Source organism: Leuciscus leuciscus (assembly GCF_965113295.1).
Source record: "Leuciscus leuciscus genome assembly, contig: HAP1_SCAFFOLD_407, whole genome shotgun sequence".
NCBI lineage: Eukaryota > Metazoa > Chordata > Actinopteri > Cypriniformes > Leuciscidae > Leuciscus > Leuciscus leuciscus.
This window is the reverse complement of record NW_028118332.1, coordinates 48,579-60,000: the sequence shown is the minus strand read 5'-3', so window position 1 is coordinate 60,000 and position 11,422 is coordinate 48,579. Positions and strand designations below refer to the sequence as shown.

The 11,422-nt window shown below is 41.9% G+C and overlaps 2 protein-coding genes across 2 annotated transcripts in view; one reads left to right on the top strand and one right to left on the bottom strand.

The window, feature by feature from the left end:
* Positions 1–6,312, top strand: part of LOC309491659 (threonine synthase-like 2) — a gene marked incomplete at its 5' end in the record, with an annotated part of 9,895 nt that extends 3,583 nt beyond the window's left edge. The window contains 5 exons of the mRNA XM_082190709.1: positions 1–120; positions 2,127–2,275; positions 2,884–3,009; positions 3,576–3,730; positions 4,749–6,312. The exon at positions 1–120 is cut by the window's left edge and continues 108 nt beyond it. Coding sequence (XP_082046835.1) covers positions 1–120; positions 2,127–2,275; positions 2,884–3,009; positions 3,576–3,730; positions 4,749–4,962 — 764 coding nt within the window. The remainder of the gene's footprint in view (positions 121–2,126; positions 2,276–2,883; positions 3,010–3,575; positions 3,731–4,748) is intronic.
* Positions 6,313–7,981: 1,669 nt separating this feature from the next.
* On the bottom strand, positions 7,982–11,422 carry LOC309491655 (isotocin-neurophysin IT 1-like). The gene is made up of 4 exons (XM_082190705.1): positions 11,362–11,422; positions 10,831–10,955; positions 8,770–8,971; positions 7,982–8,310 (listed from the first exon to the last, which is right to left on the bottom strand). The coding sequence occupies exons 2-4, from the start codon at positions 10,951–10,953 to the stop codon at positions 8,183–8,185; spliced, it is 453 nt and encodes a 150-aa protein (XP_082046831.1). The 5' UTR covers positions 10,954–10,955; positions 11,362–11,422; the 3' UTR covers positions 7,982–8,182.

Genomic DNA, 11,422 nt, shown 5'->3' with positions numbered 1-11,422 from the left:
GGATCCTGGTTCAGACGGCTCACTTTCTGTTCGCGTTCCTTCGGCTCAGTGGAGGAGATGAAGACCCGCGGGCCGAGCTGGAGGTGCTGGTGCCCACGGGAGGAGCCGGGAACATCACCGGTGCGCGAACCTCAACAAACCTGAAGATTTAAAGATACTTCATATTTGTTAAAGTCCCCCTGTGGTCAATAGTCTTATAACTCATCTTTGATCACCAAAATGACATATTTAAACGTTTTTTCCTTTAAAATATCTTGAATGTAACTCGACTCCCTTGTAGGGCTGTACCCGAATAATCGAATATTCGTTCGGTGGGTTGGTATTCGATTTTAAAATTTGACATTCGAATATATTTTTTTTTTTTTGCACACCTGGGATCCCCCGCGAAACGGTTCTCATCCGCGCTTGAATAAGGCCGGCGACACACTGGCTGCGTGGCGTGAGCGTCTCAGCTGCGTGGCGTGTCCGTTTTTATTTCGGCTCCCATGTTAACAGGTTGGAGTTTGCACACTGCCTGCGTGAGACACGCGGAAAACACGTGCATGCTAGAAATAGAACCGACGCCTAAGTGTTCCAGCAACGGGAGTGTTCTCTGGCTAGAGCGCAGAACAGCGGAGTTTGTATGGACAGAAGTGCATGCCTGAGCTTGTGTTTTGGGTTAAGCTGTTGCTTTGACATTGTGGAAAATAGAATAATAGAAACAAAATGTATTAGCCTTTTTACCCGTTATTATCAATCTAAATTAATCTCGTTTTTAATTTAACTTAATTTCGTTTTTCTTTATTTAAATTTAGTTTTTTCTTTATTTAAATTTCGTTTGACTTTATTTAAATTTCTTTTTTTCTTTATTTAAATTTCTTTTTTTTCTTTTTTTAAATTTCTTTTTTCTTTATTTAAATTTCTTTTTTCTTATTTAAATTTCGTTTTTCTTTATTTAAATTTCGTTTTTCTTTATTTAAATCTACCCTTTACTGTGTCAGTAATTTGTTAGTCAGAAAAATATTAGACTACCTTAAAAGTATTGCTTAATTTAACAGACCTGTGTGTGTGCGTTTTATATCACTAGTGCAGTGTCCGTTCTCGGAGCAAATAAGCCCTGCCCGCGTGAGGCTCGCCGCTTCCCGCTCGCTGTAGTTTACTAAAAGTTTATTAATTCTGAATGTTCGCGTGTCGCGTCTCGCGTGTCCATCTATATTGCACCAAATGAGACACTGTGAAGTCGATTGGATGAACGGTTCTCGAAATAATCAAAATGCAAGAGAGAAGAATATTTTCAGCACCCTCTCTCCGAAGCTTCGAATATTCGATGTTCATTACTACCAAAGCTTCGAAGCTCAAAAAATGGTATTCGGACCAGCCCTACTCCCTTGCCTCATTTAGTATGCGTGGTTCTATGAATATGCAAATGAGCCCCGCCTCCACTCACTCACTCAGCTCAGAGATCCACTGGTTGACGATCACACGTTGATCTGATTGGTTACAAGGTAGTTTGTGACGTCAGAAACACCAGCGATTTCAAAGCGTGTGTTTGAGACTGTCTTTGGTTCACTGCAGTTTTAAGGAGGAAATACTCAGCAATGGTGTCGACTTATGAACTTACACATGCTTTGTCTTAAAGGCACACTATGCAAGATTTGTACCTTAATAGAACAGCTTCGAAATCATTTCGATGGTAAACAAACTCGTAGTAGGGCGAATCATCCCGATAGCAAAGCAGGGGCGGACGAAGGTGGCAAAACCAGCAGTGCAGGTTTGAGAGGTGACGCCCGACAAATCTCGCGAGAATCACGACTTGCTTTACGGCACGACGTCACACATCAACAACATATGAAGAGCCTCTATGGAGACACTAGCACGCATTTCAGACGTGAAACATGGCAAAGTCGACGAAGAAAACGAAGAAAGCGCGGTCGGAAGAGTGCAGAGACGGCAGCGACTCTAGGGGGCGCTGTTTGAGACAAGCAGAAACTGCATAGTGTGCCTTTAAAGTATATTAAAACACCACATATCACATAAACTTCATTACAAGCTGGATTCTCACCACAGGGGACCTTTAACACTTCTAAAATATCTGTTTTAGTGTAGCAGACGTTTGGCTGAATGATTGATGATTATGGTCTGTTCAGCTGGATGCATCATGAAGCTGATGGGAATCCCTCTCCGGCTCGTTGCCATGGTGAACGCCAATGACATCGTCCACCGCGGCGTCCAGAGCGGAGATTTCTCCATGTCCGACGCCGTCAAGCAAACTCTGGCTCCAGCCATCGACATCCAGGTTTGTTTACGTTCATGTGTGTGTGTGTGTGTGTGTGTGTGTGAGACGCCCTCTGCTGTTCAGAGGGATATGTGGAGTGTGTGTGTGCGTGTGAGACGCCCTCTAGTGTTCAGAGGGATATGTGGAGTGTGTGTCTGTGTCTGTGTGTGTGTGTGTGTGTGTGTGTGTGTGTGTGTGTGTGTGTGTGTGTGTTCACAGGACCCATATAACATGGAGCGTGTGTTCTGGCTGCTGTCTGGTAGAGATGGTGTGATGGTGAAGAGAGTGTGTGTGTGTGTGTGTGTGTGTGTGTGTGTGTGTGTGTGTGTGTGTGTGTGTGTGTGTGTGTGTGTGTGTGTGTGTGTGTGTGTGTGAGTGTGTGTTCACAGGACCCGTATAACATGGAGCGTGTGTTCTGGCTGCTGTCTGGTAGAGATGGTGTGATGGTGAAGAGTGTGTGTGTGTGTGTGTGTGTGTGTGTGTGTGTGTGTGTGTGTGTGTGTGTGTTCACAGGACCCGTATAACATGGAGCGTGTGTTCTGGCTGCTGTCTGGTAGAGATGGTGTGATGGTGAAGAGTGTGTGTGTGTGTGTGTGTGTGTGTGTGTGTGTGTGTGTGTGTGTTCACAGGACCCGTATAACATGGAGCGTGTGTTCTGGCTGCTGTCTGGTAGAGATGGTGTGATGGTGAAGAGTTTGATGGAGGAGTTTCAGGAGACGCACAGACTCTCTCTCCCCGCGTCTCTCCATCAGCAGGTGAACGTCTCTCACAGGAGAATAACACACTTCAGCACATATGAGACGAGTTCAGATTCTGCTGTAAACCCAGCGGACACAAATATTATAAGAACGTTTTGCCAACATTCCCATAAGTTATGAAAACACTATTTCTGAATTTGCAAAACATCACATTTTTTAAATGTTGTAAAAAAAAAAACTCTTGGTTATGTGAATGTTAAGGAAACATTGTATCATTCTTCACACATTATGGGAATGTTACTTTTGAATGTTCTCTGAACGCTCTGAAACAAGTAACATTTAAAAAACGTTTGATGAACGTCCAACTGAAACATTTCAGAAATAAAACGCTCTGAGAACATTATTAATGACCAGATAACTTTGAACAAATGTTTTATTAACGTTACAGGAAGAACTATTGTTCATAACTGCTGTAGAAAGACAATAGTGTCATTATTCGCATCAAATCAGATCAAGCTTTGTTTCTCGATGCACATCGTTTCCAGCAGAAAATCATGATGTGAATGTTGATGGTATCTCAGCTAGAGCTGCGGGATAATATGCTGATGTTGGTGATGTTGTAGTTGTGTGAAGTGATGTCGTCGGGGTCGGTGTCTGATGACGGGATCCTGGAGACCATGAGGAGATGCTGGCAGGACAATCACTATCTCCTCTGTCCTCATACCGCTGTGGGCGTGTGGAGACACTATCACTGTCCCATCACACCGGGAGAACACAGGTCACACACACACACACACACACACACACACACACACACACACACACACACACACACACACACACACACACTGGCAGGACAATCACTATCTCCTCTGTCCTCATACCGCTGTGGGCGTGTGGAGACACTATCACTGTCCCATCACACCGGGAGAACACAGGTCACACACACACACACACACACACACACACACACACACACACACACTGGCAGGACAATCACTATCTCCTCTGTCCTCATACCGCTGTGGGCGTGTGGAGACACTATCACTGTCCCATCACACCGGGAGAACACAGGTCACACACACACACACACTCACACACACACACACACACACACACACACACACACTGGCAGGACAATCACTATCTCCTCTGTCCTCATACCGCTGTGGGCGTGTGGAGACACTATCACTGTCCCATCACACCGGGAGAACACAGGTCACACACACACACACACACACACTATAGGACTGACTTTAGGACCCAGAGGAACAGCTCAGTTGCTCCATATAGAGCTATAAGGCCATCTAGTGGCATGAAATATCATGATATATTATTTATTTCCCACAAGAGGTCTGCAAAGACTCCCGATGTAAGATATTTAGAGCTGAATTAAAAGGTTTATGCATGAAATTGTGAGTTATTTTAAATTTACGTTGAAAGAATGTGAGGAATGTGCTTCAATTACTATTTATTTGTTATTTATTGATCAAATCTAGTAATTTAAAGGTAAATAAAATAAATAAAAATCTCCAAAAGAAACTTGCATTATATATTTTTTTAAATATCAAAATGAAATAAAATTAGCTTTCTGGACAAAAAATATATGTTACAAAGTGCAAGGGAAGGATGAGGGTTAGGGTTAGGGTTAGTGATAGATAATAAGTCTGAACATAAACAGCAGAAATACAGCAGAAATACAGCGGTTACGGCTGTTCTCAGTGTTATAACACTACTTTATCAAGCTTTACACAGGTTCATTCATTTCACAGTGTAATTAAGCTCTTTGTATTCAGATGTTGCATTGCGACCGCATCACCAGCCAAGTTCCAGGAGGCCGTGCATCGGGCCGGTTTGACCCTTGACCTCCCTGAAGCAGTGCTAGCGTTAGACGCGCTGGAGTCGCGTTACGAAGTTCTGGAGCGATCGGACGACTGGGAGTCGAGACTGAGACGCCACATCGAGTCCATCGGCTCCTCAAGAGAACGCAGAGACCAGAGCCTGGCATGAAGAGCATCAGATCTGGGGTCTGCTGATCGCCACTCATTTTTGACTGGAAGATTTTACTTTTTTCTTCTTCATTGAATCTTGGTAAAGGTTTTTGCACTTGCTGTGTGAACACCAAAAAATCATGGACATGATTCGAACAGGTTTAATGGTCCTGAAAACAATAGTCACACTTGTGCTCCTCGCGGTCAGACGAGTTTCCTCTAGTGGAAGCGTTTGGTACTGCAGCCGGACACACTCTCACTGAAAGATCATTTACTGAGAGATCAACCTGAACTTTTGAACACAACTTGATTAGATTTATAACTTTGATTTTCTTGCAGTTTTAGATTAAAATGTGATTTTGAAAGTATATATTTCATATACAATTTTTGCAGTTTTCATAACAATTCACATAAATTCTGTTACTTTTGTAAATTCACTTTTTAAAACTGTTTTCACTTCAGCAATAATCTGCCAAGTGTCATCTTGGAAAAGAGATCAAACTTCAGTCTGTCGCTCTAAAGCATTCAAGATTTACCACAGTTTAAGTTGGAAATGTAATGTTCAGGTCTATGCTCAAAAAAGTGAATAAATGGATTATAAATACAGCGTCAGTATAATTTAGTACATAAAATCTCCTTAAAAATACAAAATATTACATAAAAAGCATTATCAAACTTAAATATAGTACATTCATTTCACTGACAAAACAAACGTGAAGAGCACCAGAGGATTAGAGATTCACAGCAGGATATTAATAATGAATGTGGTGTGGATAAACTGCTCTGTCATGATCGTCCAGTGGTGTCATTTTACTGTATGCATGAAGACCAGGTTCAAATCCTGTTTTTATAATGCAAAACACTCGAGTTCCAGTGATCGGCCTGCTTTATTATATATAGACGAGCGGAATCAACTTTTTAATAACACCGTTTGTGTTTCATCAGAAAAACCAATGCCCAATACAAATAACTATTATTGTTTATGATAAACCTCTACAGAACTTTCACTGGAAGAATTACAGCAATGCTTCCAGACCCAGTTCACTGAACATCAACCGAGAACATGCATTATTAACACTTTTACAGTTGCTTTTCCAGAATATTATGCATTATTTTAACAAAAAAACGGCTAAGATTTAAATGAATGTGTAAATGCTGAAGCTCTTTGTGCTGGTCTGAACATTATTTTGTGAATTTTGGACAGTTGCATGCAAACACTTGTTTCTGCACAAATCAAAACTGCCAAATTCACTAAAACCAATGACTATTAGTCGTTTTGCACCTACAATAATCATGCAACTTAATCATCAAATGTAAACAAATATTTTTAAATAAAATGTTTTTTGGAAGTTGCATTCAAAACTCAAAACTCCAGACTGTAAATCTATTTGTATGTGTCAGTATTTTTAATTGTTCTGAATAAACAGAATCTCACTTTGAATGCCTTCTTAGAAAGGATTGTGTGTGTGTGTGTGTGTGTGTGTGTGTGTGTGTGTGTGTGTGTGTGTGTGTGTGTGTGTGTGTGTGTGTGTGTGTGTGTGTGTGTGTGTGTGTGTGTGTGAGTGTGTGTGTGTGTGTGTGTGTGAGAGGGTTTGTGTGTGTGTGTGTGTGTGTGTGTGTGTGTGTGTGTGTGTGTGTGTGTGTCTGTGTGTGTGTGTGTGTGTGTGTGTGTGTGTGTGTGTGTGTGTGAGAGGGTTTGTGTGAGAGGGTTTGTGTGTGTGTGTGTGTGTGTGTGTGTGTGTGTGTGTGTGTGTGTGTGTGTGTGTGTGTGTGTGTGTGTGTGTGTGTGCACTGCAAAAAATGCTTTTCTTACTTAGTATTTTTGTTTTGTTTCCAGTCCAAATATCTAAAAATTCTTAAATCAAGAAGCATTTACTAGAGAAGTAAAATGACATAAGAAATTCTATTTTGTTTTAAGGTAAAAAGAAAGTACTTTAAGTAATTTTGCTTAAAACAAGCAAAAAAATCTGAATTCAAAAAAAAAACAAGATTTTTTTTGCTTGTTTTAAGCAAAATTACTTAAAGTACTTTCTTTTTACCTTAAAACAAAATAGAATTTCTTATGTCATTTTACTTCTCTAGTAAATGCTTCTTGATTTAAGAATTTTTAGATATTTGGACTGGAAACAAAACAAAAATACTAACTTAGAAAGCATTTTTTGCAGTGTGAGTGAGTGAGTGTGTGTGTGTGTGTGTGTGTGTGTGTGTGTGTGTGTGTGTGTGTGTGTGTGTGTGTGTGTGTGTGTGTGTGTGTGTGTGTGTGTGTGTGTGTGTGTGTGTGTGTGTGTGAGAGGGTTTGTGTGTGTGTGTGTGTGTGTGTGTGTGTGTGTGTGTGTGTGTGTGTGTGTGTGTGTGTGTGTGTGTGTGTGTGTGTGTGTGTGTGTGTGTATGTGTGTGTGTGTGTGTGTGTGTGTGTGTGTGTGTGTGTGTGTGTGTGTGTGTGTGTGTGTGTGTGTGTGTGTGTGTGTGTGTGTGTGTGTGTGTGTGTGTGTGTGTGTGATAATGAAGGTGAGTGTTTAACTTGAGAAGGCTTTATTGCAGTATAAATGTTTTAGTGGATCTGAACATTTGGACTTTGGTTATGATGGTGTTCAAGCCGAACTCAACATGAACTCACACACACACACACACACACACTTGTGATGAACACTGGAGTCACTTTAAACGAGTGTTAGTCATTAGTTAATGCTTTTACTCTTTCCACCACCATGATTCATTCTGGGTCACATTTCTTGTTTTTATTGGCGTTTTCCATCTTCTTTGTGAATTGATGATTTATGATAATGATTTTTTAATGAATTAATAATGATTCTCCCCCTGGCCGTTGGCAGTGGCATCAACACAGGCTTTCCCACGGAATTGGGCTCGTTTCAAATAAATTGCATAAATTGTATCAGACTGAAATGCTTGTATTTTAATATATTACTCATTTCATATTCTACCAATGATAAAACTACAAGATGATGCCTATGTACAGATTTGCATCTTTATGAACTCAGATTCTGTGGCCGCGATGAAATGCACTAGAACAAAAGATAGTTTTAATAGTTTAATATCTGCACAAACGTACAGTCAAGCCATCATCAGTACAGTTCTACTCATATCTGCTGCTATGTATTAGCCATACAAATATCTAGCGGCTATACAAAGTTGGTTTACAAAAGGTCGATGATGGTTGGTTGGTTGGTTGGTTGGTGGGCGGGCTCCTCCTGAGATGATGTCACGCCTCTCTGAGCGCTTCATTGGTGGAGTCTGTAGGGGTGGGCGTGGCTTGACATGTGCAGGAGCTTCATCAGTAGATCTTGGCTAGTTGAAGCCGTACCGTCACCGTCTCCATCCACACACGACTGGTCCACACTGCAGCCCTCTGATTCACACACACACACACACACACACAAATCAGTTTCAGAAACTAAGGAGAAACACTGTTATAAAGTATCCACCACTTTTTTTGGTGTGTGAAAACCTTGCAAACGATTCAGTGCATGGGTGAACTGCCCGAATGAATCAAACTCGATCGCAACCGCGACCTTTTGACCGATTACATCAAAACAGTGATTCGTTCATCAATATGGCATGAGCTGATAGAAAGCAATGCAACATGATTGGTTAAATATTGTCAAGGAAAGTGATACTCAGATCGGTATACGGTCCCAGACCGCAACATAGTGTCGGCCCAGATCCGGTACGCATGGTTTCCTCACGGTCCAGATGTGGGCCGGATCTGGGCCGACACTGTTGCTGTCTGAGTACGAAAGGCAGAAAGTGTTTGTCCAGTGCAATAGCATCAACTAGCATCCCACGAGGGTGAATATATGAAACTAACCTGCGTCACAGCAGACCCCAGGAGCGGCGCAGCGCCCTTCATAACCACACGCTCTCCCAGCCGCGTCGCAGGGAGTCGGCAGAGAGTCCTCCTCCAGACAGCGAAAGGTTTCTGGCGAGCCGACCAGACAGCCGATCCCTTCACCACAGCAGATACTGGGACCGAAACACCGGCCGCGATCACCAGGACCGCATGACATGCACTGCAGAGGACCAGAAGGACACGTCTCAGTAATGTCTTCAGCGTTCAAACACAGACAGACACAAAGGCCAGGTGTGTTGGGCTAGTTTCAGCCCGACGCAGTTTTCAATTTCACGTCTGCAACTGGCTTTTAAAGGGAATGGGAGATGAGACTCTGATTGGTTTATTGCACGTTACGCCCAAACCACACCCATTCCTCATTAAGAAAATAGAGACGACCCTTTTAGGCCATGCACCGGGAGCACTGACCATTTTCCCCGTCGTTAAACTAACAAAAGTGGATTCGGACCATGCACTTAGATCGTTAAAATAGGGCTTAAAGTGTCGGCCCAGATCCGGCCCACATCTGGTCCCCGGATCTGGGCCAACACTATGTTGCTGTCTGGGAATGTATGCCTTAAAGGAGACATATCATGCTTTTAAATCGTTCCTTTTTACATATAAATCATACATTTGTAGTCTATATAAAGCGGAACTGCAATGCTTGGGTCTGAATTCCTCATTATTATAGCTCCACAGGCCCCTTTTCTACCCCTTTTCTGATGTGCGTCTGAGAGCAACTCGTTTTGGTGCGGTCTCTTTAAATGCAAATGAGACACTTCATACCCCGCCCCCTCTCCAGGTTGCAGAGGTGACACTCGGTTCAACTCCACCCCGTTCGGCCATTTTTGTAGTTTGATAGCAGAGATACGATTATCTAGCGGCACAGAAACTTTTTATTCACACGTTATTAACAAAATGTCAACAACGGAAGACTTGTCCAGCCAGCCTTACATGTTCGAGCCAGAGCCGGAGCGAGATGAAAATGAAGACGACGAACCTGCAGAACAACGTCTTCATATGGATGTATCGCAATGGTGTGTTACTGTATTTACATTATGAAACTTTGGTCTTCCGACCTTTTACCACCGTGTCGATTTATTTTGATTAATATGTGCGAGGGAGAGAGAGCAAGACAGCGTCTAGTTTGGAGACGGCGTCTTGTTTACATTTTCGCCTGGCTCCGAAGAGAGAGAGTGAGCGTGCGCGCGACCAGGTCTCTCTCTCTGCTCGTTCTTTCAGTTAAACATGCGCCGTCACAAGCGCGGCGGTTCATCTACATTAGACGGTGTAATGAAGCGTGTGGGTTACTACATCCAACAACCGAACATTTTAACTTACCCTCTCGTAACTTCTGCATCTTTTAGCTTGGACTACAAAATTGCAGCGAGAAATGAAAATGGCGGATTGCTCGAAGTGTTGGGCTGGACGTCAATGTCCTTATTTGGCAGTTCCGCTGCAAATACTGTGACGTAATAGTTCACAAAACGTCATAGATAACAGAAAAATCGGAACAGGTTGAAAAATATGACCAAAACAGAATATAAAGATATCAACGAAGCACCTGAAGAGAATAATTTCGACTTTTCTGTACTTCTAAACACTCCAAATATACAACAAAATGCATTTAAGGGCTAAAAAAGTGGATTTAGCATGATATGTCCCCTTTAAAGGTACAGTCTGTAAGAATGACTAGTGGTCGAAATAGGTACTGCAGTCCAAATTCAAAATATCTGATATCGTCGTTTCTCCCGCCTCCTCAGACTCGACGCTCACACGGGTCGCCAGTTTGAGCACACGCAACAGGAACGAGTGCAATGGACAATGAAGATTGGCACTGTGCAGTATCACAGACCAAAACAAAAACCTGGAAACGCACATTTCAAAGTAAAATAACTGGCTATACAAGTGTTTTTCAGAGAAACGAGTATGTGAACTTAGCATGTTTCCTCAATATATGCAAACATTTTATGGTATTTTTATGCTTAAGTAGAGTGAATAAGTTACATACAGCACCTTTAAGGAAGCAAATGAACATACCTGTCGAGACGGCCAATCCTGTACGGCTCGTTTGCCTCCGATGGGGCAGTTAGAGATGTAACAGGCCGAGCAAATGGACATCAGACACAGCAGACAAACCACTGACAGCAGACCTCCAGACATATCTGTGCACAAACTCCATTACAACACAACACTCTCTAAATGCAAAAAAATGCTTTTCTTACTTAGTATTTTTGTCTTGTTTCCAGTCCAAATATCAAACATTTCTTAAATCAAGATGCATTTACTAAAGTAGTAGTTGATGCTTAAAAAAAGCAAAATTATCTGTCAATGGGGTAATAAAAATAATCTTGTTTCTGATTGAATTTTGCTTTTTTTAAACATCAAATCACTTAATTTTGATTTATTTCCCCAGAAAACAAGACATAATGTCTTACGTCATTTTACTACTTTAGTAAATGTATCTTGATTTAATTTTTTTTGGATATTTGAACTGGAAACAAGACAAAAATACTGAGTAAGAAAAGCATTTTTCGCAGTGAACACTATAAATAAAGTTGCAGTACTTACTTTAGCGAGGCTGAGATGGACAGCTATAGTGAAGAGATTCAGCTTCTGAGCAACGATGTTC

What these genes read in the sequence shown, in the direction of transcription:
- LOC309491655 (XM_082190705.1), bottom strand. Translation starts at nt 10,953, where the DNA reads ATGTCTGGAGGTCTGCTGTCAGTGGTTTGTCTGCTGTGTCTGATGTCC. An exon ending in AGGATTGGCCGTCTCGACAG is followed by an intron (nt 8,972 to 10,830) that starts GTATGTTCATTT and finishes GGTCCTCTGCAG; the next exon opens with TGCATGTCATGCGGTCCTGG. An exon ending in TGGGGTCTGCTGTGACGCAG is followed by an intron (nt 8,311 to 8,769) that starts GTTAGTTTCATA and finishes TGTGTGAATCAG; the next exon opens with AGGGCTGCAGTGTGGACCAG.